This window comes from Camellia sinensis, chromosome 10, assembly GCF_055761805.1.
Source record: "Camellia sinensis isolate YWXY chromosome 10, ASM5576180v1, whole genome shotgun sequence".
Classification (NCBI taxonomy): domain Eukaryota; kingdom Viridiplantae; phylum Streptophyta; class Magnoliopsida; order Ericales; family Theaceae; genus Camellia; species Camellia sinensis.
The window spans coordinates 94,921,147-94,948,714 of NC_138970.1; the positions used below are offsets into that span (position 1 = coordinate 94,921,147).

General features: G+C 37.3%; 2 protein-coding genes across 2 annotated transcripts; both read left to right on the forward strand.

The window, feature by feature from the left end:
* The first annotated feature begins 582 nt into the window (after window positions 1-582).
* LOC114278497 (NADH dehydrogenase [ubiquinone] iron-sulfur protein 7, mitochondrial) lies at window positions 583-4,955 on the forward strand. The gene is made up of 2 exons (XM_028220560.2): window positions 583-1,261; window positions 4,393-4,955. The coding sequence occupies exons 1-2, from the start codon at window positions 873-875 to the stop codon at window positions 4,625-4,627; spliced, it is 624 nt and encodes a 207-aa protein (XP_028076361.2). The 5' UTR covers window positions 583-872; the 3' UTR covers window positions 4,628-4,955.
* A 7,929-nt stretch (window positions 4,956-12,884) lies between these two features.
* On the forward strand, window positions 12,885-27,154 carry LOC114278496 (uncharacterized). The gene is made up of 6 exons (XM_028220559.2): window positions 12,885-13,511; window positions 19,426-19,715; window positions 19,916-20,008; window positions 20,101-20,172; window positions 20,410-20,526; window positions 25,761-27,154. The coding sequence occupies exons 1-6, from the start codon at window positions 13,181-13,183 to the stop codon at window positions 26,907-26,909; spliced, it is 2,052 nt and encodes a 683-aa protein (XP_028076360.2). The 5' UTR covers window positions 12,885-13,180; the 3' UTR covers window positions 26,910-27,154.
* Window positions 27,155-27,568: the final 414 nt, after the last annotated feature.

Sequence of the window (27,568 nt, forward strand, 5' to 3'; positions counted from 1 at the left end):
AAAATAAATTTAGAAAATTTAAAATCAAGTAATTTAATATTAGGGTTGGGTTTCTCTCAAGTTGGTATATGAACTTGACCGTTATCAACTTGTCATATTCAGACTTGTAGGGACTTCCATGATTTATTTTCAAACACATACTTGTAATTTTATTTATTTATTTATTTTTGAGATAAACACGATAAATTGAAAAATGTTACAATTATTAAATAAAACTTCACGAAAGGAATGATTTTAATAATTGAAATGGAACTTGTGAAACAACTTATGTACAATGATAATTATAATAATATATATATATTTTTATTCTTTATAAATAATGCACAAAATTCGTAAACTGAGTGTAAATAAAATAATTTAAAAACCAAAAAATAATGATAAACAATCAAAATTGTGTCATTTAATTAATGGTTAATCAAAATTAACGAAATTGTGCCTACTCCGTGTTTTAAAAAAAAAACAAATTAAAAAAAGAAATATAAAAAATGTACAGGTTAAGATTTTTGTCCTTTCACAATGCGATTGAGAGATACTATGATAATTTTAATAAGCAAGTTAACGTCGTTTGGTACCTTTTAACGAGAGGGCGGAATGTTGATATTATTTTGAAAAGTAAAAAAAGTTAGTATAATTGTTGAAACTATAGGAGATGTATATGTAATTATTTGAAACTTCAGGGAGATAAGTGTAATTTATCCAAATTATATATATACATTATAAATGTTTTTTTCTTGAAATTCCCCCTAAAATTAATGAATGATAATCAAAAGAACTAACTGTACGATCCGAACCGGACATAGCTCTCAAGCATCTGTGCCGAACAACCTGAAAATCTCAATCGCTCTCTCTCTCTCTCTCTGCAGCTAATCGCCATGGCCCTTCTGCTTCGAAACTCGCCTCGAATCGCATCACAGAGGGCTGCGACGATCCACACTACCCTGCCGTCGCTGGCGGCTCAGCCGTTGCATCCCACGCCTTACGCCCCTCCGTCGCCGCCTTCGACGACGTCTCCGGCGGGGATGTCGAAGGCGGCGGAGTTTGTGATCTCGAAGGTGGACGATCTGATGAACTGGGCACGCCGCGGCTCCATCTGGCCCATGACCTTCGGCCTCGCTTGCTGCGCCGTGGAAATGATGCACACCGGAGCTGCTCGCTACGACTTGGATCGCTTCGGCGTTATCTTCAGGCCTAGCCCTAGGCAGTCCGATTGTATGATCGTCGCTGGCACTCTCACCAATAAGATGGCCCCCGCTCTCCGCAAGTACTCTCTCTCTCTCTCTCTCTCTTCATAACCTATCTATGTATAGATATTCGTGATTGTGTATATATATGTTTGAATTGTGTATAATTTAGGGACTTAGGGGTGGTTGAATTTTGCTTAGGGCTTTTAGGGCTGCCTAAGAGCACCTCCAATCCTTGCTCTCTTTTTTCTTTTTCTTTTTCATCGAATTTGAGTGAAAATTTGGTTAAAAGAATGATTTGGTTGATGTGTAACACTCCAATCCTTGCTGTCTATTTTTTTATCAAATATTTTTGAAAAAATTTCAACTTTTTTTAATTTTTTTTATTATTATAATGAAAGAAGCAATCTGCAATCCTTGCACTTTTTAAAATTTCATCAAATTTAGTTAATGATTTAATTCATCATTGAGTTGATGAAAAAAATTTCTGCCTCTATTGATTTGATACAGATATGATGAAATGGTTGGAACACATCTTTAGCCATTTTTTCATCAAATTTTAATTTGATGAAGGATTGGAGAGGATAAATGTACATGTTTAGGTACATAGACTTTGTTAATGGCCAGTTCTGAATATATTTTCTCCCTGACTGTGTGCGATTTTGGGGTGTTGTAATTGTTGGATTGGTTTTATTTTCTCTTTACCATCTGCCTGGAATTTAAAGGTTTTGTAATTTATTTTGTTGGATATTGAGGGTTTTTGAGCCAATTAGAAAATTTGCATTGATCATGTATTTGCGTTATGGAATTTTGTCAAGTATTGTAATGTCATAGATTTCTTCAGCAATGGTATTTTAATATCCTCTATCACATGTCTTCATACTCATCTTTCAGTAAGGTTGAAATTCTTACTTCTTGTGATGTATCAAGAATTAAGTCAATACATTTGGTTTTGGAGGTTGTGAGTGGGTTTGGATTTCTTTGCTCAAGCGTGATTGTGTATTAATTTACCTTAGGATAAAAGGGAGAAACTTGGTGCCAGTTTTATAAGTTTTTGTCATTCCTCCGAGAGTAAGGCCCTTTTGGGGCTAGTGTGAGAGTTTGGCTTTTTTTTTAAGGATTCCCAAGTCTTAGCCCCACTTCCTTATTCATAAATCACATTTGTATCATACTTTCAAGAGAGCATACAACATATGAAAAAAATGGACTAGCATTTAAAACAAACTTGTTGAGGGTTTCAAAGAAACAAATCACACTTCAAATCTTGAAGTAAGTTCATGAGAATATAATCATGCTTTGAAAATGATAACTAGAGTTATGCAAGGTAAACTTTGGAAAACACTTTTATAACTTTTGAAAACTTTAAATGCTACCCATATATCATGGGCGCACTATACTAAAGTATTTAAGTCCCCTACCCAATGTTTTAAAAAGCGGCCACAACCGTTACGTAACGCCGTTACGTACTGATTTTGGTGGTTACCGCCACCCGTTACGGCCGCTTTTGCAGTGTGATTGAGATTCACAGGTGTATCGGCTGTAGTGGCTATTATAGCGGTCGTAACGGTGCCGTAACAGCCGTAATGGCCTGTTACGCACCGTTACGTAACGGTTCCGTACTGTTTCTTTCGAAAAAACACAAAAAAAAAAGGTTGAAAATGGGGGAAAGAGGGATAGAGAGAAGAGGAAAGATAAAGAGAGAAGATGGAGGAGCAAAAGATAAAGAGAGAGAAGAGAAGAGGGAAGATGAAGAATATGTTATTGATTTATTGAAACTGTAAGACCTATGCTATTCTATTCAGCTGCTATCACTCAATTATTTTGTTTCTGTGCGCCTGTCTATATATTGTTTAAAAATAATAATTATAATAATAATAATAAATGTAGTCATTATCTATTTGGCTTGGTTAAAATATGTATATATATAAATTTATACTCTTATTTATTCTCTTATTTTTGTCATTGTTTATCTTATATATAATAGTTAGTGATTGACTTTTTGCATAATATAAAGTCATTAATTATTAAAATAAAGTGTAAAAAACTCAATTGATAGTAATTTAAAAATATGAAATATATTGGATCATACTTAAAAATTTACAAAAATTTATCAATATTTATTTTAAACCTAATAAATATGACTATGGAAAAAAAATATGCGTATCGGTAAATTTTTTTCAAATTGTGCAAAAAATAAAAAATTTCACGATTCCGGTTACCACAACCGTTACGCTACGGCCTTTACACCTCGCAACCACAACCGTGCAACCGCGCCATCGCTACCGTTACGGCGACCGCAACCGCTTTTCAGAACCTTGCCCCTACCTTAAAAATCCTTCAAGCAAGAATGAAATAGCTAGACAAACTGTTCTTAAAGCTTGAAGTCTTCCTCCTCCAGTACACTTGAATTCTTTCAAAGAGATGAAGGGAACATAATAGGTAACTGAAAGAGATAACATGGCTTGAATAGTGAAGAACTATTGAAGGGAGAGTGCCTTGGAGACCTACTAGCCATTCCCAAGTTCACTATCCTGCCTTGCTTTTATAACCATGCAAAATCAGGTCATTTTGACTTCAAATTAACCTTTCGGGGAATATTTGTTGTCATGATGTTGATTACTTGATTTTTGTTAAATTGTACAACCAGCAGAAGGTGCTATTATGAACCTATCTGAAACTGAGATGACACTTTAAGTGCCCCCTCGTGTGGGATAGTAACCTTTTAAAACAATCAGTCTTGTGTGTGCTATATTTGGCAGCAGTGATCTTTTGGATAATAGATTGTCAATTTAACTTTGGCGTTTGTCAATTTTGTTTAAACTTTTAGTGCTGAGAGGAACAAAAACATGTATGGAAAAGATAATTGGGTTCAGTAATAGCTTGGCTTGATGTGGCTTTATAGTTTATATATATATAATGTAATATATTATCGGGACTATTGCATAGTCTTAAAAAATTTGCACTGCACATGATAATTTTTTGGTGTAAATCTGACACTTGAAAAACTTGTACCAAACACAAGAAATGACTTACACCAAACACGGCTTGCATCCCATGAAAATGAATTTTTTGTCCGACTCTGCCATTGATTTGATGTTTCCCCCATATTATTTATCCGCTTCAATCCTCCAACTTCTTGGAATCAGATGTAGTATCATTCTAATTGGAGGGTAAGTTGTTTATGAACATTCATACTAAAAACTAATTGCAGGGTCTATGATCAAATGCCCGAGCCAAGGTGGGTCATCTCTATGGGAAGCTGTGCAAATGGTGGTGGATATTACCATTACTCGTACTCTGTTGTTCGTGGTTGTGACAGGATTGTCCCAGTTGACATTTATGTTCCGGGTTGCCCGCCTACTGCCGAGGCCCTGCTTTACGGAATCCTCCAGCTGCAGAAGAAGATCAACAGGCGCAAGGATTTCCTTCATTGGTGGACCAAATGAGAACATTTTTACTTTATTCCCTGCCCGCTTTGTTTGCATACTTGTGGAAGAAGAATAAACCGGACTCTGCTAGCTTTTCTTAGGTAAAGTAACCATGTAAAGGATGAGACCTGTTTTAACCTCTTTGTATGTGAATGTTATTTCATATGAATATGTAAGGGACGATTTTCAGTGCTGCTTGGGCCAATTGCTTTAGGCTTGACTTGGAAAGTCGAGGAATAATTGCATTTGATGTAAACTTTTACACATCTGCTGTGTTTCACACGTCGTTTTTTTTTTTATATATACATTTTAACCTCCAATTGGGGGGGTAGTTCCGGTTTTATTAGTTGGTTGAGTCACTGTTGCATAGATGGAAAAAAGTTGAAATCTGGGTTTTTTTGCTGTCACTTGGATCCCAAACAGATCTTCTCTTAGATTTCTTGTTTCTGGAACCTGTGAATTTTGGCTTTTGTGACTGAAAATCCGCTTGTTTGTGTGGGTCTTGCTGTAACTGGTTTGTCTGGAAATACAAGTAGGCATATTTTTTTACTATGATGCATTTCGTGTCATATGCCCGCCTTGCTTCTATTTGTCTAGACATGATCCAAGCATGTTTAATGTGGTCCATGCCCGTGTGATTTAGCACATTTCAAGATGAAACATGGAGCTGATGCTTTCCTTTTTATGAATTTCTCAACCCTAATGCCAAGCCAAATATCATAATAGGTTCGTGTTATTGCCTCGTCAATTATGCAAATGCGTTGTGTTTGGTCTATTTGTGGTGTGGACTGTGTACTCAAATTGTGGTGCAATTCTCCAACAGGATTCAGAATTTCTGCTGGTTCAAGGTGATATCGGGCAAGGCATGAATTCTTTGTCCGAATTTTTCATGTCTCAATGTTCCAAGATTCCTTTTCACCTTCCGATCAGGTCAGGTAGACCTATCTTGTAGTAATAAAATGGACAAGGGTGGTTCCAGATAGAAGATCCAAGCTCTATGTTTGGCACCAATTCCACTGTCACCCATCATCGCATACCATCTACCATTACCATTTCTACAGATGCTGCTGCTCAGCCACTACTCTGACTCCGACTGCCATATGTAACCAAGGGGTAGGGAGATGAGTGAGGATCCTCTCCTTGCGGCTTCCGTCCTTGCGCCCGTCCTTGCAGGCCTTCGGGTCTACTTTTAGGCCCAATTTTGATAATCCGAACCGTTCATATTTTATGATTTATTCAGTATATCATACCTGTAAAAAATCAAGTTTATCGGATATCAGAAAGCATGTGTTCAAAAAACTGTTTATTAAATTCTTTAAAAAATAATGTTTAGTTCAATTTTTCAAACACATACTTTCTGATATCCGATCAACTTGATTTTTTACAGGTATGATATAATGAATAAATCATAAAATATGAACGGTTCGGATTATCAAAATTGAGCCTAAAAGTAGACCAGAAGGCCTGCAAGGACGGACGCAAGCACCGACTTGCAAGGAGAGACTCTTGACTCGTAGGGAGATAAGGGTACTTGCACCCATTGACTTTTGAAAATTTACATTTTTATATACGTAGTTATATAGCAAAATTATTTTGCAAATTTGTCCCACTAAACAAAAACCTGAACTGACCCTAATTATAATCACCACTACCACTGGTATCTAATGCTAATTTTTTTGAATATGCGTTTCAATTTTTTATTAGGTTAATTTATTTTAAGTTAGTTTGGACATTTTTTAATTTTTTTTTTGAATTAAAACATACAAAATATATTATATTAAACTATAATAGGAGGTGCCCCTTTTTTGAGTTTATTTTGAGGTGCCCTAGGTCATGGCCTGGTGGGCCTTTGCCCAGGGCCGGCCTTGTTCTTGAGATTTGTTCTTCTTTTGCATACCATCATTTGTCTCAATGTTACTTTTACTCTCAGCCACTTATCTTCGGAGAAATTGTCATTTTTATTCGACCATATTTACTTAATATATTATACTAAACTATAATAGGAGGTGCCCCTTTTTTGGGTCTATTTTGAGGTGCCCTAGGTCATGACCTAGTGGCCCTATGCCCAGGGCCAGCCTTGTTCTTGAGATTTGTTCTTCTTTTGGGGACCATCATTTGTCTCAGTGTTACTCTTACTCTCAACCACTTATCTTCAGAGAAATTGTCATTTTTATTCGACCATATTTCCTCAACGGAGTTGTTATTCTTCCCCTGAGCTAGTAGCTTAACTGGTTGAGTTCTATTTTTTCCCATTGTGTTGTCATGTCGCCTAAAACTACATAACTCTACTAATCGATCTCTTCTTTTGCCTTTTGTGCTTTCTTGCCACCTAAAAAGGTCATGTATAAGATTGCCATCTCATTATAGCCCTGTTTGGCACAGCTTATCAAGACAACTTAGAGCTTAAGCTATTTTCAGTTTATTTTCCAAAGCAGCTCTGGGGGTGCTTAAGAAAGTCGACTTATGCAGGCAGCTAGTAAGGGGGGATAAAATGACTTGAATGGCCCTCCTCAAATTTGATTATTACCAAATATCTCGTCTATAAACCACATTCTTCACTCTGAGAAAGAGAGAGAGAGAGAGAGGCGATTTCCGGCGAAGGTCTTAAGTTTTTGGCAAATGTTCTATCTTTCTCACTCTCTCTCGATTGACCTTCTGCCGTTGCGATCACAACTGAGGGGCAAAACCCTAACCGTCACGATCGATTTGAAACCCTAGAACCGCTAGTGACGATTTGAAACCCTAGCGTCGTCGATGATGATCTGAACCAAAGCTAGTTCTCTCTCTCTCCGGCGTGAACTAGAGCTAGCTCTGTGAGCACTCTCTCTCTTTCGATCTGACAATGGAGGGCTGTTGGCTAGAATCCTAGTCGTGACAAATATCTCTCTCTCTCTCTCTCTCTCTCTCCGATGCTGGATCTAGGTTTTCAATGTTTTTTTAATAAAAATAAAAATAATAATAATAATAATAATAATAATAATAATAAATTGGTATATTTTGTAACAATTTTGTAATAAAAAATTAAAAAAATATAAATTGGTATTTGTAACAATTTTTAATAAATTAAGAAAATATCAATTAATATTCATGCATTCATAACCAAAATGAATATAATTTGAAAATTTTAATTGGTATTTTAGCATTTGTCAAAATTTTCTCATGATCAATCTCACCATGCATGCACTACTTCTAATTTGAAAAATAAACTAAAAACTAAAGAAAATAAAATAAAATGAAGAAAAAGAAAAAAAAAAATTAAGAGAAGAAAAGAAAAAAAAAAGAAATAAGGAACAAAAAAATTAATTGTTAATATTAATTGATATTAATTAATAATTTTAGTATTAATTGATACTAATTAATAATTTTAGTATTAATTGATACTAATTAAGCAATTAATTGATACTAATTAATTTATAATGGAAAAAAATTGTTACAATAATACTTCCATTACATTTTATCAAATGTATCAATTTTTATATTAATTGATACTAATTAATAGTAACAAAAATGTTTCATGCCCCCTTTTCCCCCCACCCCCTTTGACCCCCTCTTTCTCTCATTGGTTACATTTTTTTTTTTCTGCTCCTCCAATCACCACCCACCACGTGTCTGTGGGGGTTGTGGGGGTGGTGATTAGAGGAGGTCTCTATCATGACTCTTAATAGTAATTATATTAACTTTTATTAATGAAATAATTTTTTAAAATTAAAATTGAAAAAAAAAATGACAAAATTACCATTTTTATATCATATAAGAGCATCTCCAATGGTTGTTGCTATTTTGCTATTGCTATTGCTATAATTTGGCAATGAATAGTGTTATTTTGCCAAATTATAACAATGATGCTCCAATGGTCATTTGCTATTTTTGGCAAATCTCAACCAACTTTCCTCCAAGTTTGTAGGTGTTGTTTGGATATAGGTTTTTTGTGATTTTATTTTTGTTTATTTTTTATCTTTTGTGACATTTTTTTACCTGTTTGTTACAAAAATTATATATTTATATTATTCCCAACTAGACAAATATAAAAAAAATGAAAAATTGGAAAAAAAAAATTGTTTGATTAACTCACCCCACCAAAAAACATATCACTACATATTTAATAAATTTTTTTAACTACACATAAAAAATAAACAATCATCAATTACCCACCAACAACCAACCAAATTAAAAATTAAAAATTAAATGACATTACTAAATTAAAAAACAAACAAGCACCAATTATCGCGTAATTATTCATCAGGAGGCATGGGGAAATAATAATTTGGGCTGCTGACATTTGAGGACCACTTGGCGAAAATCTCATTTTTTCGCATTGTGTAATATGCTTTTGTCTGAGGGTCCAAAAGAGAAATGTCCGTAGTCATTATCTCATGTTCTTCTTTTCTGATCTCAAGTTCTTTCATTTCCTGCAGTGCTTGAATCCTTTTTTCTTCTCTTTCATCTTTTTTCTTTTCCTTCTCAGCAAGGTGTTGGTTAAATGTCTCCAATTGTATGCTCATTTTTTGGACTTCAGCTTCAACCACTTGATTTCTCCGAAATAATTCTTTTGAAGATTTCCTACCCATCGGCCTTTTACCCCTTGCAGAGACACTGCCCTCACCAACAGTTGGATTGTTACCAACACTTGGACTGGTGTCATCTTCAAGAGAAATGGAGTTATCCATAGGGGAATCGGGGGTTGAATTAGGGGAAAGCGGTGTATGTATTCTTGACTTCACCGTGTTCGTAGGAGTTACATCTTGCCACCTAATATTGTTTTGCAAGATTGGCCAACAATGTTCAAAAAGAAAATGTTTGTTTTCATCTTGATGGTATAACAGTTTTGCTTGAAGCATCTATATCAATAAAATACTAAATTAATTAATCAGTTAATTTTTATATAAGACAAAATAAAAAAACTAACATAATAAATGGAAATGAAATCTTACTATATCAACTTGTGATGCCCCACTTGGATGTAGATTTTCGACTTACGCTAGACACCCACGAAATTTGTTACAACATTTCATGATTACACCCCATCGAGATGAGATAGACACTTGTGTTCTTGAGTGATCATTCTGCAATGAACAATAATTTTCAAAAATTCTTCCCCAAAAATGAGCATGAGATTGTGAATTCCCAACAATTGGGTCTTCAGTAATGTGACACCAAGCTCTACAAATTGCCACATCTTCTTGAGTGGTAAATGATTTTCCTCTCTTTATTTTTGATGAACCTTCCATAATGATTGTGTGAAAAAACAAAGAAGAAAAATAAAATTCAGATGACCGTTTGGGGTGAAGTTTGGTGTGAAATAAAATTTAGATACAAAATTCAGATAAAGAGAAGAAAAGAGAAAGATGAAGTTTGGTGTGAAATAAAATTCAGATAAAGAGAAGAGAAAAGAAAAATGAAATTTAAAATGTTTGGTGTGAAATAAAATTGAGATTAAGAGTTTTTATTTATAGAAATATAAAATATGACCGTTTGTAAAAAATATCCGTTAATTTATAGCTGTTGTTTAAAAAAAAAAAAAAAGAGCCGTTCAAACCCATGTGCCTTCCTTTCACAAAATAGCACTGTTGGATTATATAATCCAACGGCTCATCCATCTATCTATCTAGAACAATCCGTATCTATCTATCTATGACACCAAGCTCTCTCTCTCTCTGTCTGCTTCCTCTTCATTGCCCTCACCCACCGAACATCATCTCTCTCTCTTCTTTTCTCATCTCCTCTCCTCAAATCTTCCAAATCAAACCCTAACCAAGTTGATCTCTCTTCACTGATCTTGGTCTCCATTGATGAAGTCGATCTCTCTTCCCTGATCTCGATCTCGCTCCACTGATCTCGATCTCCATCAACGAAGCCGATCTCTCTCCACTAATCTCGGTCTCCATCGATGACGCCGATCTCTCTCCACCTCTCTCGGTCTCCACTTCTCTCTCTAAATCATCTGTATCTATATACAATCATATACACATATATACGTATACGTATGTATATCCATATACGTATACGTATCTATATCTATTTGCAAATTTTATTTTTTTGATGCTGGTTTATTTGCTAAATCACTTCGGCTCCAATCAGATTTCTATCTAATATATCGGATCAAGCCTCCGAATGAATTAATCAGTTTTTTTTTTTTTTTTTTTTTTTTCTGTGAATCTGTTTGATGAATCTGTAAATTTTTTGGATTTGGATTTGTTTGAATCTATTTGATGAATCTGTGAATATGTAATTTTTTTGGATTTGTTTTTTTTCTGTGAATCTGTTTGATGAATCAAATTGAGAAACATATAATAACTTTTTTTCTGTGAATCTGTGAGATGAATTGGCTGAGTTGGCATGAAGGGAGGGAAGGAGGGAGGGAGGGAGGGAAACCGTTGGTTTTGCCTGAGTTGGCATGAATGGTAGCTGCCAAAGTTGGTGTCAAATTTGACACAAACTTTGGCATTTCTCAAATTTGGCAGCTGCTATGTTTTGCCATTGGAGCATCAAAATTCAATGGCAGCTGCTATATATAGCAATGGCAGCTCCAATGGCAAACCATTGGAGATGCTCTAAGGGCAAAAAGGATAATTATACTGTAAAAAGCTATTTTACGGCTTATCAACTAAACATTACTCTGCTGCTTAAATTCATAATCTCATAACTGCACCAAACAGGTTGACATCTTATATTCATAGTTATAAGTTATAATCTGTTAAGTTATAATTTATAATCACTTTCTTACAACTCTACCAAACATGGTCTATATCGCACACTTTCATCGCTCACTTTTTATATGGTATAATGATTTTTCTTAAAATACCAATACTTACATTTACGTGAAATATATATATATAAATCAAATAATGTATTCAAAAGCTATTATTGACACGGTTTTCATTTTTGAACGTTTGGTTAAGCTAAATATTATCACCATTTTTTATTACTATCACGAGAATTTTAAAATACATAACTAAAAATATATTAAAATAAAAATAAAAAGCAATAAATTTGGGAAAAAAATCACTTTGTTTGTTTTTGATTTTCTAAAAATATTTTTCAGAAAATTCTACTTTATTATTTTTCTTATTTTTTTATAGATTTTTTTAATATTTTAAATAATTTTTTAATTTTTAGACACACCTAACGTAAATACACATAAAAAGTATAATTTTTGTGAAAAAAATCTTTTAAAAATTCACTACATACCAAAAAATATAAAAAAATACGAAAATTCAATATATTTTTAATAATTTTTATATATTTATTAATTTTTTAAAATATTTTTTCATTAATTTTTTACTTTTTAGATATATCTAAGTAAGATATATCTAAAGAAGTAAAAAAAATATTTAAAATTTTAAAAATATTCACAAAACAAATACAAAAAATAAAAAATTCAATTTTTAAAAAAACTTAATTCAAAAAAACTTAAACTAAACACACACAATATTATTCTCTCCATCCCCCTAAACCATCCTATAAAATATGAGAACAATTAAAAAGAAAAAATATTTTATATAATGAATACTGCATGCAATCAAGTTAACGTGGTATATTATTTTACTACTTAGGCTGGTTCGAGAACATGCTAATTTAGTAATTTTTAGTTATTTAGTTAAAATATGAACTAAAAAAAATAATATATTTAAGATAATTTTTTAACTTTTTACAAAAATATGTGCAAAAAGTAAAGAGAAAAGAAATTTTTTGACTTTTTGGTATGAATTATTGATTTTTTGACTTTTTTTAATAACTTTTTAATTTTTTGACTAAACCAGTCTGTTGACAAACGAGACCTTATTTATTATGTCGTAAATGTAAAACTCGTTAAATCCCTCTACGCTCACTATAAAATAATATATTTTCAACTATATAAAAAATTATTATCTTATTTCTTATACCATAAAAAATAATGAATAAAGGTCTTGTTTATTTGGAATTATAAAGAAGGGATTAGGATTATTAATTTCTTGGTATTACTAATGGGGTGTTTATTTTGAGAGATGGGGAGGGAACTATTAATCCTTTAATATTAGTAGTCCCCTTAGAAGGGAGATTGGTAAGGAAGAGGTAGAGATGATATTAGAAAAATAGTGAGGGGATTAATTTTTTTTTTATTTTTTACATATTGGGAATTTTTTTAAAAATATAATGTTTAATATTTAATATTTTTTTATTGATTTTATTATTTTATATAAAAATAATTTAACAATTCTTCACTATCAATTCTTTCACTATAAATCCCTTCCATTATATTTCTGAAAACAAACAGACCAAAAGAATACATCACATCACCTCAATCCCATGTCATAATCATTACCTAAAATATTTTCACTTAGAAGAATATTTTTTAACAAAAGCCACTATCTTAAGATTAAAAAAAAATAATAATAAAATAAAGTAAATTTATTGGAATAATTTTTTTTTTTAAATTTTACGGGTCGGGTCCGCATCGTCTGTAAAACCCACCCCCTCACCAGTTTCTAACCCTCGACGCTTCTCTTCTTATCTAGGGTTTTCACAACTCTCTCTCTCTCTCTCTCTCTCTCTCTTGATTCAAGGTGAGCTTCGACCATCACTCGAACAACCATGGCCGATGAGGTACAGTATTCATCTAGTACAGACTCAACCCCCAAAAAGCGCAAGTACGATGACCAGACGACTCCGCCGTCCTCCGGCGGAGCACGGCGGACCACCGGTTTCTCAGCTCCGATCGCGTCTCAGTCGCCGGATTCAGGAAACGCGCCTCCTTCGTACAACAGCGTTCCTCCACCTGTTGATGACATCCAGCTAGCGAAGCAGCGCGCGCAGGAGATTGCTGCGCGTCTCTTCAACAACGCTGAAGCGAAGCGACCTAGGGTTGAGAATGGTTCGGGATTTGATTCCAGCGATATTAAGGGTTTCAGCTATGGTTCTACTGGTTTGTCCCCCTTTCTCTGTAGTTGAATGATGTTTGTTTTGTGCTTTCGATTTGACTATATGAAGCTTCTTAATCTCCATTGGTGATAGATTCTTGAGTTTCTTGTACATCTGTGTGCCCACCAGGTTGATTTTGACGTTACAAAATCACTTTTTTTGGGGTTATGAAATAATAATAGGAGAAAGTAAGAGAAGATAGAGATGAGCGAATAGAGAGAGAGAGAGGCACAATTGTTTCTATATGTTATATTTCAATTACACAAAGAAGGCACTCTATTTATAGAGGATGCCTTGGATGTCTATGAACAATTAAATAACACTACACTAACATAATGCTACACTAACATAATGCTACACTACACTAACATAATGATACACTAACATAATGCTACACTACACAAAGATAATGATGCACTAACATAATGCACTACACTAACATAATGATACACTAACATAATGCTACACTAACATCCCCCCGCAAACTCAAGGAGGGAAAGCATCAACCAAGTTGAGTTTGGAAACAAGATCATTGAAGCGGCCAGGAGGATGAGCCTTAGTGAAGATATCAGCGGGTTGATCGACGGAAGCGATAGGGAAAAGACGAACAGTACCACAGGTAACATGCTGGCGAATGAAATGACAATCAATCTCAATATGTTTGGTGCGATCATGAAAAACATCATTGTGAGCAATCTGAATGGCACTCTGATTGTCACAATAGAGAGGGGTAGGATCAGAAGAAGAAACACCCATATCAGCAAGGAGCCAGCGAAGCCAGAGAAGTTCCTGAGTAGTATCAGCAAGAGCTCGGTATTCAGCTTCGGTGCTAGAGCGGGCAGTGAGGGATTGTTTTTTGCTACGCCAAGCAAGAAGAGAGTCCCCTAAGAAGAAGCAGAATCCCGTGGTGGAGCGTCGATCCGTAGGATCCCCAGCCCAATCAGCATCGGAAAAGGCACGCAGTTCAAGAGAGGAGGAAGCAGAGAAGTGAAGACCATGGAACAGAGTGCCTTTGAGGTAGCGAAGGATGCGGAGTAGAGCAGTATAGTGGGGAGTGCGAGGAGCCGACATGTACTGACTGACAATGTGAACAGCATAGGCAATGTCAGGACGAGTTACTGTGAGATAGACAAGGCTGCCGACGAGTTGGCGATAAAGAGTAGCATCAGAGAGAAGAGTCCCATCGAGAGGAGTGAGACGAATCTGAGGATCGACTGGAGTAGAGGTAGTTTTGCAATCAGTCAGACCAGCACGAGCCAGAAGATCGGATGCATATTTGGCCTGGGACAAATAGGAACCAGTAGAATCATGAGAGACTTCAAGGCCTAAGAAGTAGTTAAGAGTACCAAGGTCCTTCATCTCAAACTGGCGGTGGAGAAACTGTTTGAGGTGGAGAATACCAGCTTCATCATTACCAGTGATAATCATATCATCCACATACAGAAGAAGAAGAGTGGTACCATGAGAAGTAGTCCGGATAAAAAGAGCAGAGTCATAGGAGCTAGAGGTGAACCCAAAATCATGAATGGTAGAACTGAACGTAGCAAACCAAGCACGAGGTGCTTGCTTGAGGCCATAGAGAGCACGCTGTAGTTTGCAAACCTGATGAGGGGGAAAAGTGGACCCAGGTGGAGGTTGCATGTAGACCTCCTCAATAAGATGACCATTGAGGAAAGCATTTTTGACATCCATCTGAAAGAGCCCCCAGTGGCGAGCAGCAGCAACAGCAAGTAAACTGCGAACAGAGGTTAGCCGAGCAACAGGAGAGAATGTCTCCTCATAATCAATACCATATTCCTGGTTGAAACCCTTGGCAACAAGACGAGCTTTGTAGCGTTCAATAGAGCCATCAGAATGTGTTTTGATTTTGTAAACCCATTTGCAGCCAATGGCAGTCTTGCCAGGAGGAAGATCAACAAGATCCCAAGTATGAGCTTTGTCCAAGGCCTGTAGTTCATCGGTCATAGCTTGCTGCCAAAGAGGATTAGTACAAGCCTCACGATAGGAGGTAGGTTCATAAGTAGAGAAGGCAGCAGATCCAACAATATAATCACGAAGATGGATAGGAGGTTGAGTTACCCGGCGTGGTCGACCCGTAGGAGGATCGGTGGGAGGAAGAACCGGTGGAGAAGGAGGTGTGGCAATAAGAGGTAGACCTTCAGGGAGAGCAGGCTGGATAGGATCAGGAGTGAGCAAGGGCGTCTCGATGGAGGAGGAACCTGTATCAAAATCAGCAGAGAAAAGATCTACAGAAGGATTAGTAAACAGTACAGTAGTGGAGAGTGCGGGTAAGTGAAAAGAGGATAGCGAGGAAAACATTTGGTGCTCCCAGAAAACGACATGGCGGGAGATACGAAGACGTTTAGAGAGAGGATCCCAACATCGAAAGCCTTTATGTTCAATTCCATACCCAAGAAAGCAACAAAGACGAGAACGAGGTTCAAGCTTGGTGTGTTCATGGGATTGAAGTAGAACAAAGCAGGCAGAGCCAAAAACCCGGAGATTGGCGTAAGGAGGGGGAGTGCCATGTAGACGTTCAAAGGGAGTTTGATTATGGATGACAGGAGAAGGAGCACAGTTGATAGTGTAAACAGCAGTGAGGGCAGCTTCCCCCCAAAAGTTTTCAGGGCAGGAAGAAGAGAGAAGAAGGGCGCGAGTAGTGTCAAGAATATGCCTATGTTTCCGTTCAGCACGGCCATTTTGCTGGGACGTGCCAGCACAAGAACGATGAGGCAGTGTACCATGATGCTGAAGAAAGGAAAGGAAATCAGAATCCCGATATTCCATAGCATTGTCAGAGCGAAAAATTTTGATGGTTTTGGAGAATTGGGTGTGGACCATTTGGGCAAATCTATAATAAATGTGTTTAAGTTCAGACCTAGTTTTCATGAGAAAAAGCCAAGTAAACCGGGAAAAATCATCAATAAAGACAACAAAATAGCGGGATCCCCCCATAGTAGTAGTAGGGGAGGGCCCCCAAATATCGGAATGGATAAGATCAAAAGGTGCAAGGGAAACTGAAGTACTTTTATTAAATGATAAAGCAGGTTGTTTGGCAAGTTGACAGGGGATACAATCGAAATTATCGGGAATTACATGACCCAACTGTCCACTAGAAACCAAAGACCGTAAGCGATTAACAGAAATATGCCCTAAACGACAATGCCAAAGATGAAAGGGAGATAATGAGGAAGTAGATGTAGGAGCAGCAATCGGAGGAGAGGCAGGAACATGAAGGTGAATGAGTTCATAGAGACGTCCATGCTTACGGCCGATCCCAATAGTCTGCCCCGTCTGAGGGTCCTGTACCAAACAATCAGTAGCAGAAAATGTGACAGTTAGACCAAGTTCACATAATTGACCAATGGAAATAAGGTTTAAGGTAAGAGCAGGAATATGATAAACTTGAGGGATAGATAAAGAAGAGGTGGAAACAGTACCAACATGACGGACAGACATGAGGGAACCATCAGCAGTATGTATTGAGGGAATATGAGGAGATGAAGAGAAGGAAGAAAAGATAGTAGAACTGGAGGTCATATGATTACAACAGGCAGAGTCAAAATACCAAGAAGAGTTACCTGGGATTACAGACAAAGCAGTAGGAGGAGGTGTACCAGATGGGGAGAGAAGTTGTTTGAGCATGGCCTCTACATCCGTTGGAGAAAAGCGAGGGGTAGACGGAGCAGACGACTCAGAGAACCCCGCAGAGGTGACAGCATCAGTGTGGGGAGACTGATTCCCGAAAGCAGCAGCAGCAGTAGGATGAGGCTGATTCCTAGAAGCAGTAGTAGCAGTGTGATGAGACTGATTCCCGGAACGATGAAAGCTTCCCTGGGCAGAGACACCGCGAGAGGAGTGGCTATTGGACGATGATCGGGAGGGATTGCGAAAACAATCCTGTTGCAGATGACCAGGACCAAGTTTGTTACAGTAGCGGCAGGATCTGACGGGGCAATTGACCAGGAGATGGGTTGAAGGAAGACCCCGATTCTGACAATAGAGGCAAGCAGTGGTCCGTTGGGTAAATGATGGCCGGTACGGAGGAGTGGCCAGAACAGAGTCCACATGATGAGTTTGAAGAGTACCGAGACGCGTCTCCTCTGATAGCAACTCAGAAATTGCTTGTTCAAGAGTGGGCAATGGATGGCGATGAAGCAGAGAGGCACGTACGGGCTCAAAGGAGGAAGTAAGAGCCATAAGAAAATGCACCAACCTTTGCTGGTTGCGATAGATAGTAAATAAAACAGCATCTTCGGGGGTATGCCAAGTTGGTTCTGAAAGAGCAAGCTGATCCCAAACAGAGTACATTTGAGAAAGGAAGTCATTAATGGACTGAGTGGATTCTTGGCGCATGCGGTGAAGTTGGTTCTGAAGTTGATATTGGTGGGCAAGACCAGTAGTCTGGTATCGTTCTTTCAAGAAATCCCAGATGTCTTTTGCAGGAGTAGTTACAGAGTCAAGCTGAAAGCGACCAAACTGAAGACTGATAGATGTAACAGAGGTATTACGAAACCAGGTAATGATTTGGTAATTCTTACTGTCCCATTCCTCAAGTCGGTCTTCAAATGTAGCAGTAGGAACAGTAGTTTCATTAGTGTCACTGTCTTTCACCGGTTTAGTCACATCCCCGGTGACAATTCGCCAGAGCTTCTTCCCTTTTAGGAAGGAGGACATGGCTTGGGCCCACAGAACATAGTTTGAACCATTCAAAATAACGGAAATAGGATAGGAGGCATCATGACGATCCATAATACTAGTTGAATAGGGTTTAAAGTAATATGATAGACCTGTAGGAGCAAAATTAGGTAAAACAGAGTGTACCAGTGAGTCCGGAAGGTCGAAAATAGCCAGGAAAGGTATGCTGGACAGAGATGATGTCAGCAAATATGTCAGCGGCGCACGTTAGCAGAGTGCAGGAAGGAACACGTTAGCAGGAAGCGGCGGTGCACGGTAGCGGCAGGCGCAGACGCGGCGCACGGTAGCGGATTCGGCGCACGCGGGTGCACAGTAGTGAAACGGCGCACGAGAGGCGCACAGTAGCAGGCGCGGCGTACGGGAGAGGCAGGGCTGACGTCAGCCGCGGGTCGTGTGGGCGCGTGTCGGAAGGGAGAAACAACGGATGGCGCGTGCGGGCGCGTGTGAGATTGGTGGCGGAAATGGTGACGCGCAGTGGACACTGGCGGCGCGTGTGGGCGCGTGAAAGGTTTTCTGAGGCCGGGCTTGGTGCCGTTGGAATCGTGAGGAAATTCCGAGTGGTTTGATGTAGTGCCGCTGTGGATGGGACTAAACACCAAAATTGCAAAATGCCAGAAATGTAACACTGTGCTCTGATACCATGAAATAATAATTGGAGAAAGTAAGAGAAGATAGAGATGAGCGAATAGAGAGAGAGAGAGAGGCACAATTGTTTCTATATGTTATATTTCAATTACACAAAGAAGGCACTCTATTTATAGAGGATGCCTTGGATGTCTATGAACAATTAAATAACACTACACTAACATAATGCTACACTAACATAATGCTACACTACACTAACATAATGATACACTAACATAATGCTACACTACACAAAGATAATGATGCACTAACATAATGCACTACACTAACATAATGATACACTAACATAATGCTACACTAACAATTTTGTTTCATTTTGTTTTAATTATGAAATTAGTATCAAAGATAAGCCATTCAACTCATTTTTTAAATAAAAATTACTCTTTTTTTTTATTTGAAGAATTTATGCTAATCTTTTCTGTATTGTTCTAGTTAAGTGATTATTCGTTGATTGATTGGTTAGTTTTTGTGTATTGAGTCAGTTTTTATTTGATTTATGGCTGTCTTGTGTTTCTGGATGCCCATTAGTTAAGTTAACCAATGTACTTAGCCTTCTGAGATTTGATTAAATGCAGATGCTGTGCAGAAGCCTATGATTTCGAATGTAACTCACGCATCGATTCCAGTTTCATACGGGTACCCGGGAACAAGCAAAAAGGTTGATATTCCGAATGGCAGGGTTGGTGTGATTATTGGGAAAGGTGGAGAAACCATAAAGTATCTTCAGCTTCAATCTGGAGCTAAGATTCAAGTCACAAGGGACATGGATGCAGACCCAAATTCCCTAACTCGGATGGTTGAACTTATGGGTACTCCAGATCAAATAGCGAAGGCTGAGCAATTGATACATGATGTTCTTTCTGAGGTACTGTGGTGCAGTTGTAAATTCTAATGTAATAGGGAATTACTTGTTTCTTGTGTCTACTTGTTTTTCTTACAGCATTGAATTTTTCATCAGAGATCTAGTGTTTGAAGAAATAGGCAATGAATTGTTGCTGTTGTGATGTATCTGTAAAGTGATCAATTCAACTGTTAAATTGCTGTTCTTTTTTATGTTTGAGACAGGCTGAAGCAGGGGGTTCTGGATTAGCTTCTCGGAGGGTTACTGGACAACTACCAGGTGCTGAGCAATTTGTAATGAAAATCCCAAACAACAAGGTAAATGAAAGCCTATTATGGTAATCTAGCTAATTGTCTTTGTCAAAGGAACTCTCTGGATAGACTATATTTTGATTCCTGTCTGTTTTCAGGTTGGTCTGGTAATTGGTAAAGGAGGTGAGACCATTAAAAATATGCAAGCCAGGTCAGGTGCTCGTATTCAGGTACGCTGTTGAATGGGCCATAGCCTTCTTTGCTTAACTCTGTTATTGTTGATTTGGTTTCATTTTGTGTCAGGCTTCTTTTTGTTCGTTTAGTGTGTATTTAGTTTCTTTAGTCTCATGACACTTTTGTTTGTCTCTTGTCATGTAAAATGTGGTCTATACGTTTTGTTTTTGAATATATGTAATTTGACATTTCATTATGGTTTCTGATGATGCTGTTTGATTAATTTCGTGCAGGTGATTCCTCTGCACCTTCCCCCAGGTGACACTTCAGCAGAGCGAACATTACAGATAGATGGGACCAGTGAACAGATTGAGGCTGCAAAACAGTTGGTGGCCGAAGTTACCAGTGAGGTATGCTTGATTGTTGTATAATCTTGCAGATTTGGTCTAATCAACCATGAGCCTGCACTTCAACTGAAGTAGTCAATTATAGTTGTAAAGAGAAACTAGATTGTTGAGATATCATCGCATTATGCTTTGCTGCATTCCATCTTTGCTATTTGTTAATATGAACACAGGAAATGGAAGCTTGGACGTTGTTTCAGGATGCATATAATTAGATTCTTGCTGCATCAGTATGCTCTAATTTTGTGTGCCCTTTGAAAACTCTGCTTCCTTGATTGGTGATGCTATAATTTTCTGTTTAGTCTTCAAATTTTTTTAAGAATTTAGTTACATGATGTCCTGCGGAAGTTATCTCTTGGTGTCCATTATTTCCCAGTCAAAAGTTTGTCTTCGAGCAATTTCTTCGAGGGATATCTTAGAAGTGGCTACACGTTTTAAAATGGTCATCAATCCTCATATTGTGCAGATGCAACATGCTATTTGTGGCAGGGTATAAAGGTTTATATTGAAACCTGGGCGATTGTTGTTCCAAGAAATTCTCTCTCTCTGTCTCTGTCTTTGTCTCTCTCTTTTCCCCCTTCTTTCCACGTTCTTTTTGGTGGTTTTATTTCTTTTTGTATAGATAATAATAGTTTGTCTTTGGCAAGGTTGTTAAGATCGCAATTTGGATCGTAGGATCGTACGATTCTATGATCCCAAATATAGCATTCGATCCGACTCGTATTTTGGATCGTGCCCATGTAAGGATCGTGGTGGGATCGGTAGGATCGTAACAAGATTGCGATTCCATGCGATCCTGTTTAATAGGGATTTTTTTGCTGCCTTTAAGTCAAAACAGCCCTTTGTTGGACAAAGGAAGGACAAAAAATGACCCTCTGAGCTGCGATTAGGGCAAGAGAAATTGGGGAGAGAGACATTGGACATCAAACTTCAGATTTTGTGTGACTACCAACCAGGTATGCTCCTTTTCTGTCTTCTTCTTCGCTGCTCTTCTTTTTCTTCGAATCGTCCTTTTCTGTCTTCTTCTTCTTCTTCTTCGGCTTTTCTCTGCTTCGAATATTCCTTCTGCCTTCGACTTCTTTTTCTTCCCTTCAAGTTCTGCGTCTGTTTGATATATTATGTATATAATATTTATATATATATATATACATATATATTTATTTGTGTGAATGAAAACCAAAAAACTTTTTTTTTCTAATCACTTTTTTTAGTATTATATATATATATATATATATTCATACATATATGATTAATGTTGATTGTAACAATGATGATAATTTCGGCGACTACGACGACTTATTTTTGTTTTTATTTGTTCTACTCTTATTTAGTTTGTCTTCTTTTCATTAAGAAACAATGACAATGGTGTGCAAGTGCTGTTATTTTTTTTAATTATGTTTTCGACTTCTTTTTTTGAGAAAAAATATTTGAATGCTACCTTTAATATATATATATATATATATTTTTTGAGTGATTTTATATTCATTTTGATAGTATTACTTAGTTATATAAAAATTATTGCATTTTTTAATCATTTTAGTAGAATCTTACGATCCTCGATCCGATCTTATGATCCGATCCAGTAGACTCCAAAAACGATTTTGTGTAGGATCCCGATCTTAACAACCTTGGTCTTTGGTCTTTTGTTTTAAGGTTTGTAGCATGGGGCTTCTTTCGTATTGTGTTTCTACATCATATTACTACTTTTGCAATGGATACTCTTGTGTGCTTACCTCCGCACAATATGGTGGGGTTGTTTTAAGTTATCTGATCCCCATAATGATCTATATATATATATATATATTTTTTTTAAACAGATATTAGCTTTGTTTATCCTATTTTTTTGGGGGATCTTATAGTGTGTGTATGTGTTTTTTTTTTTTTTTTTTGCATTGTGTTTTTATTTTATACCTGTGACTCTTTTCACTGGTTTACCTCGAAAGAGTATATTGTGGTGAATCACCGGAACCCCTTCATATGGATTCTGGCTTGTGTGGTTCCTGTTTTTTGATTTTCTTCTTTTCATATATAAGAATCCAAGGGAATGTTAAATATTTTTGTTCTACATGAATATGCTACATTTGGATGCACAGGAGGGTGAGTGAACGGAATGGGAGGAGAGGTATATTTCTTTTTGTTTGGTTAGATGATACTTATAAAGGAAAGGGAGGAGCAGAAGTCAAATTAGTAGCATTTAAAAAAAATGAGGAGTATACTTGGTTTTAAAAGTATATTAATAACCAGCATTTCACTTTCCCTGTGTCCTTTCAATTTTTGAGGGGAAGTAAAGCGCTCAAATTGCAGTCCCTCTTTCCCCTTTCAACCCTTTTGTATATTTTCCTTCCCCCTTAAAAACCATCCAAACAAAGTAATGTTACCCTTCCCCTCCATATCCTTCGCTTCCTTCTCAAATCCTCCAATCCAAGCAGAATTATTATTAATTGCTGTTATCAGTGGGCTTTTTTAAAGGAATAGGCGCATGCCTATTCTAATACTTAAACTCTTGTTTCCCTCTTTATATTTAGTGTTTTTTATCATCAATTTCTTCATCTAGCTTTGGTATATAATGCTTGTGTTTGTTATCGAATTAGATTCTAGCTATAATAACTTTTTACTCCTTAGAAATTGTTATTTCATGTGTTTGCAGTCACAACCTAGTAGTAATGTATGGGATATATATCTTGTGGTGTATTTGTGGTGTTTTGTTTCTATCTTTGTCTCGTGTGTTGCGTGTGAAGTAGACATCATCTTGATTCCTTATCGAAACAGATTTCTGTAGACATTTTTTTCTTATTTAGTAATTTTGACTGCTTAATTCCATAGAGAGCTTAAGCGGTTATTTTTGCAAATCCTTGTGGTTGCATATAAATATAAATATACATATATCGCTGTCAATTGGTTTTCTTCCCTGTATTCCATTTGTGAAATGCTGAAGATTGCTGAAAAATATGCATGTTTGGGTTGGTTGAAAATTATTTCTAGTGTCAAAATGACTACTGGGTGGAGGAATTGGGCCTCCGCTAATTATTATTTCTTGGTGGGAGAGACTCCATAACTTATGAATTGAGTATTCTGCTTCTTACTAGTTGTGAAATAGGACCTGGTAGCACGGTAATTTGCATTTCAATATCCTTATATGTCTTCTTGATGGTTGGAGTTGCGTCTCTCTGTAGACTCTGCAGGATCATTACACTTGGTCGCCAACAGGTTCATTTCTATTTGCAGTTGGTTTCAATAAAATCTTACATAACTGGCTGGTGTATGAGAATTTGGAGTATGTCAGAAGCAAAAGTTGGTTTTGAATTGTCACACTTAAATTATGGGGACAATTATTGATCTTTCAGATGTGCCTTAAGTGCTATATTGATCATTGGATATATTTAATATACGGGGCAGGCTTTAAATTATCATTTTCTGATGTGGCAATTGGGTATAAGTGAATATTATTGAGGATACATCTGAATCAATTTATCTATATGGCCCTCCTGTTGAATCTTCAAGTGAATAACTTTTGGGATAGTCAATTGTTATAGCCTCGTGTTCTTCTTTGATGTGTATCTTTTTCTGATACTGTTATTGGGAACTATTGTAGGGTTAGTGGTTATTGGAGTACACCAACATGGAATCTTTAGTAGTGTTGGTGTTTCCACGGCATTGTTCTGGTATGGTTCTAAACCTTCTTTTTAATAAAAATATGCCAGTTGATGGAGGGAAGTTTGGGCCTTATGGTTGATGTGGAGGTTCAACTGGATTGTTTTGAGAGTGGACCATGAGCCCTTCAGGATAATTTATGTGCAGTGTTCATTTAAGATGGCTGTGCATTTAATAGATATGTCTTTAGAACATTTAAGTTCCCATATCTGCTTAAATATTCAAAATAAATACATGCAAGTACCTATAGCAATTTAGGTATTTTTTATGTAGTTTGATTTAATGTTGAACTTGGTGAAAAGTTTATCAATCTTATTGTCTTTTGGTATAATTTGTCTAATGCTTTGAATAATCTTTTAGTGCTTCCTTCACTGTGAAACACTTTAAACTGCTTGAAAGCTTACAGTTATATTACTGTTGTTTGTTTGCTTCCTGAGAATTTGTTCATCTGGTGATCAGATTTGCAGTTAGTTTAATTTGGACTTGGTGTAATTTCTGTATCCTTTCCTCATATATTTTGCCCATATCAGTCTTTATTGGAAGGTCAACTGTTGGAAGGACTTATATTTTGATGCTTGTACATGTCTAACTTTTCTTTTTACCCAGGCACCCAGGTAGTTGATTTTTCTAGTTGTTAATTGATAGATCTGACATTTTAGCCTGCAATGAACATGTGAAACAACAGCATCCTGGTGTTTTTCTATTCTTGGTCTAGCTTGGAAGTTAAGTGTTCTTATGGTGCATTTGTGGTAGACTTGTACTGTTTATCATCTGGAAAATGTCTCTTTAGAATTGGTGGATGGGCACTTGATAGGAAGTTGAGAAAGCGGTATGCCTTAAATATCGAAGATGGGTGAATAAGCTCTTCATTTGAACATATGTTAAGTAGTCTGGCGCCTGCTTATATTTATGTTCCCATGTACTCACTTTTTTAGTTTAAAGGGTGTTTTTACACTATTTGGTTAACTGCTCCTTCACATTGTGTTAGTTCTAACCAATAGATGATTGGACATTTTTGGTTTATGGGATATCGTTTAATATGATGATAAATATATGACAGCATGGTAATAGTTAACTATTTTGGGTAGTAGTTCTGTTCACTTGTTGGATCAGTTACATATTACATTGAGCTTCTTTTCGTTGTGCAATGCATCAACTAGATGTTCAGCTAGATATATCTTTGGTATAGCAGTTGACTGTGAAACCTGTTGCCTCTTCTTGGCAATGGGGGGTTTGTTATATGTGCTTTAATGTGAAAACTTGTATAGTTTTTGCAATTTGTTTTTGTACCCATTCACTTTCGAATAGGGAGAGGATGGGCTTCTGCGGGAATAACTCGATATTACAACCGACCAGTACGGTATGTAGGCGCCCAAACCCCTCTTGATATACAAATATGCTTATGCATTATGTATTCTTAAATTGTGGTATTAATCTCTATCATATATGTGTTGTTTTTGTTAATTTCTAGGCATGTTCCTTTCCTGTTGTCCATAAATATGCGTATTCCATTTTTCCACCTGTCTAAATTTTTGGGCATACATTATGTCAGGTTTACATTGTTCATATGAAATAACGATTTTGTGCAGAATCGACTTAGAAATCCATCAATGACTGGAGGATATTCTCAGCAAGGTTACCAAGCACGTCCACCGACTAGCTGGGCTCCTCCTGGTCCTCCAATGCAGCAACAACCTGGTTATGGTTACATGCAGCCTGGAGCATATCCTAGCCCGACCCCACAATACAACATGTCTCAGCCACAATACCCTGGTTATCCTTCTCAAGCAGCATCGGGTGGTTATGCTACTGGTTGGGACCAGACAACTGGTGCACCTAATCAGCAGACGGCTCAGGGAGGCACTTACGATTACTATAGCCAGCAGACTCAGCAGCAGCAAGCCCCTGGTGGGAGCGCAGCACCTACAGATAATACCAGTTATGGTTATGGCCAGCCACCAGCTTCCGGCTATAGTCAACAAGGTTATACTCAGGATGGCTACGGTGGATATGCACCCGCTTCACAAACTGGGTATGGTCAGCCCCAGTCAATTCCTGTTCAGGGGTATGATCAACAGCAAGGTTATACTTCGACTCCTGGTTATGGTAATGTGACCAACCCAACCTCAGAGGGGCAAACACCTTCTTATGGAGGAGCTCAGGCTGATACCACCCAAGCCCCTCCACCTGTCCAGTCACAGCAAGGGTACAACACGACTCAGCCGCCCAACACTAACCCTGCTAGTTATCCAACTCAAGGATCTACCCAGCCAGGTTATGGAGTCCCCACTTCCCAGTCTGGTTATGGGACTCAACCAGCTTCTGGATATGGGCCCAACTATGGTCCACCTCAGGCTCAAAAACCTCCCGCTGGTCAGGCAGCTTATGGGCAGCAGCCCCAACAGTCACCCGGTGCCCAAGGTGGCTATGTTCAGTCTGGATATTCTCAGTCTCAGCCCCCACCAGCCGCTCAAGCAGGTGGTTATGCTCAGCCAGATTCTGGTGCCCAGCGGGCTCCGCCCTCTGGTTATGGCGCTTCAGCAGCTCAACCAGGGTATGGCGCCCCACCTTATGGTGCACCTCCAGTGACTCAACCAGGGTATGGGCAGCAGCAGCTGCCATACAACAGCTCTTACGGTGGTGGTTATTCTCAGCCACCGGCTTATTCTGCTGATGGAGCACCAACTTCTCAGGCTGTTCAGCCTGGTGGGGTTGCCAAAGCTTCACCCAAAAGTTGAGATGTGTGGTGAGTGGATGGATTGTGGTTAAAACAACATATGCTCTCATTTTGGTGCTTAATTGGGGTTTGTGTAATAGGATTTTACTTAGTTTCAGTCAGGTTTTGTAGTTGTATTAGACCTAAATACAATTTCAGGATGAATTTGAGTTGTCTGTTATGGATGGTTAATTGTTGGTCTGGTTTGGACAAATGCTTTTAGGTGTTTTGTATTTATGTTATCTTTCTGCCTTGCTGCACTGTTTAGATTGTGTGGTCTTAATCTTTCTTTTTTATGGTCATTATCAGCTGTTACTTTCCTTTGTCTGAATGAAATTCGGGTTTTCAAAATATAATTTCAAATCCAAGTCATAAGAGCATGGGTTTGACAATATATTTTGAAAAAGCACGAGTTTGAAATATGTTTTCAAATGTCTAGGAGGTGACAATGATGAATGTTATCCAACATGGAGACCAGAAAAATGTACAGGTTATGGAGAAGCCTCACATCCATCATTGAGGACACTAGTTTTGTTTTTCTAGAATTTTTTTTTTCTTTGAGAAATCGCGAGCTTTAATCAGTCTTGATGGTGGAATCTCTCTCTCGAGCATGGAAATGCAGTAATAAAGAGTGCATTCTCAGGAAGCTCTTACCAACTTAAAAACAGTTTTAGGGCTTTT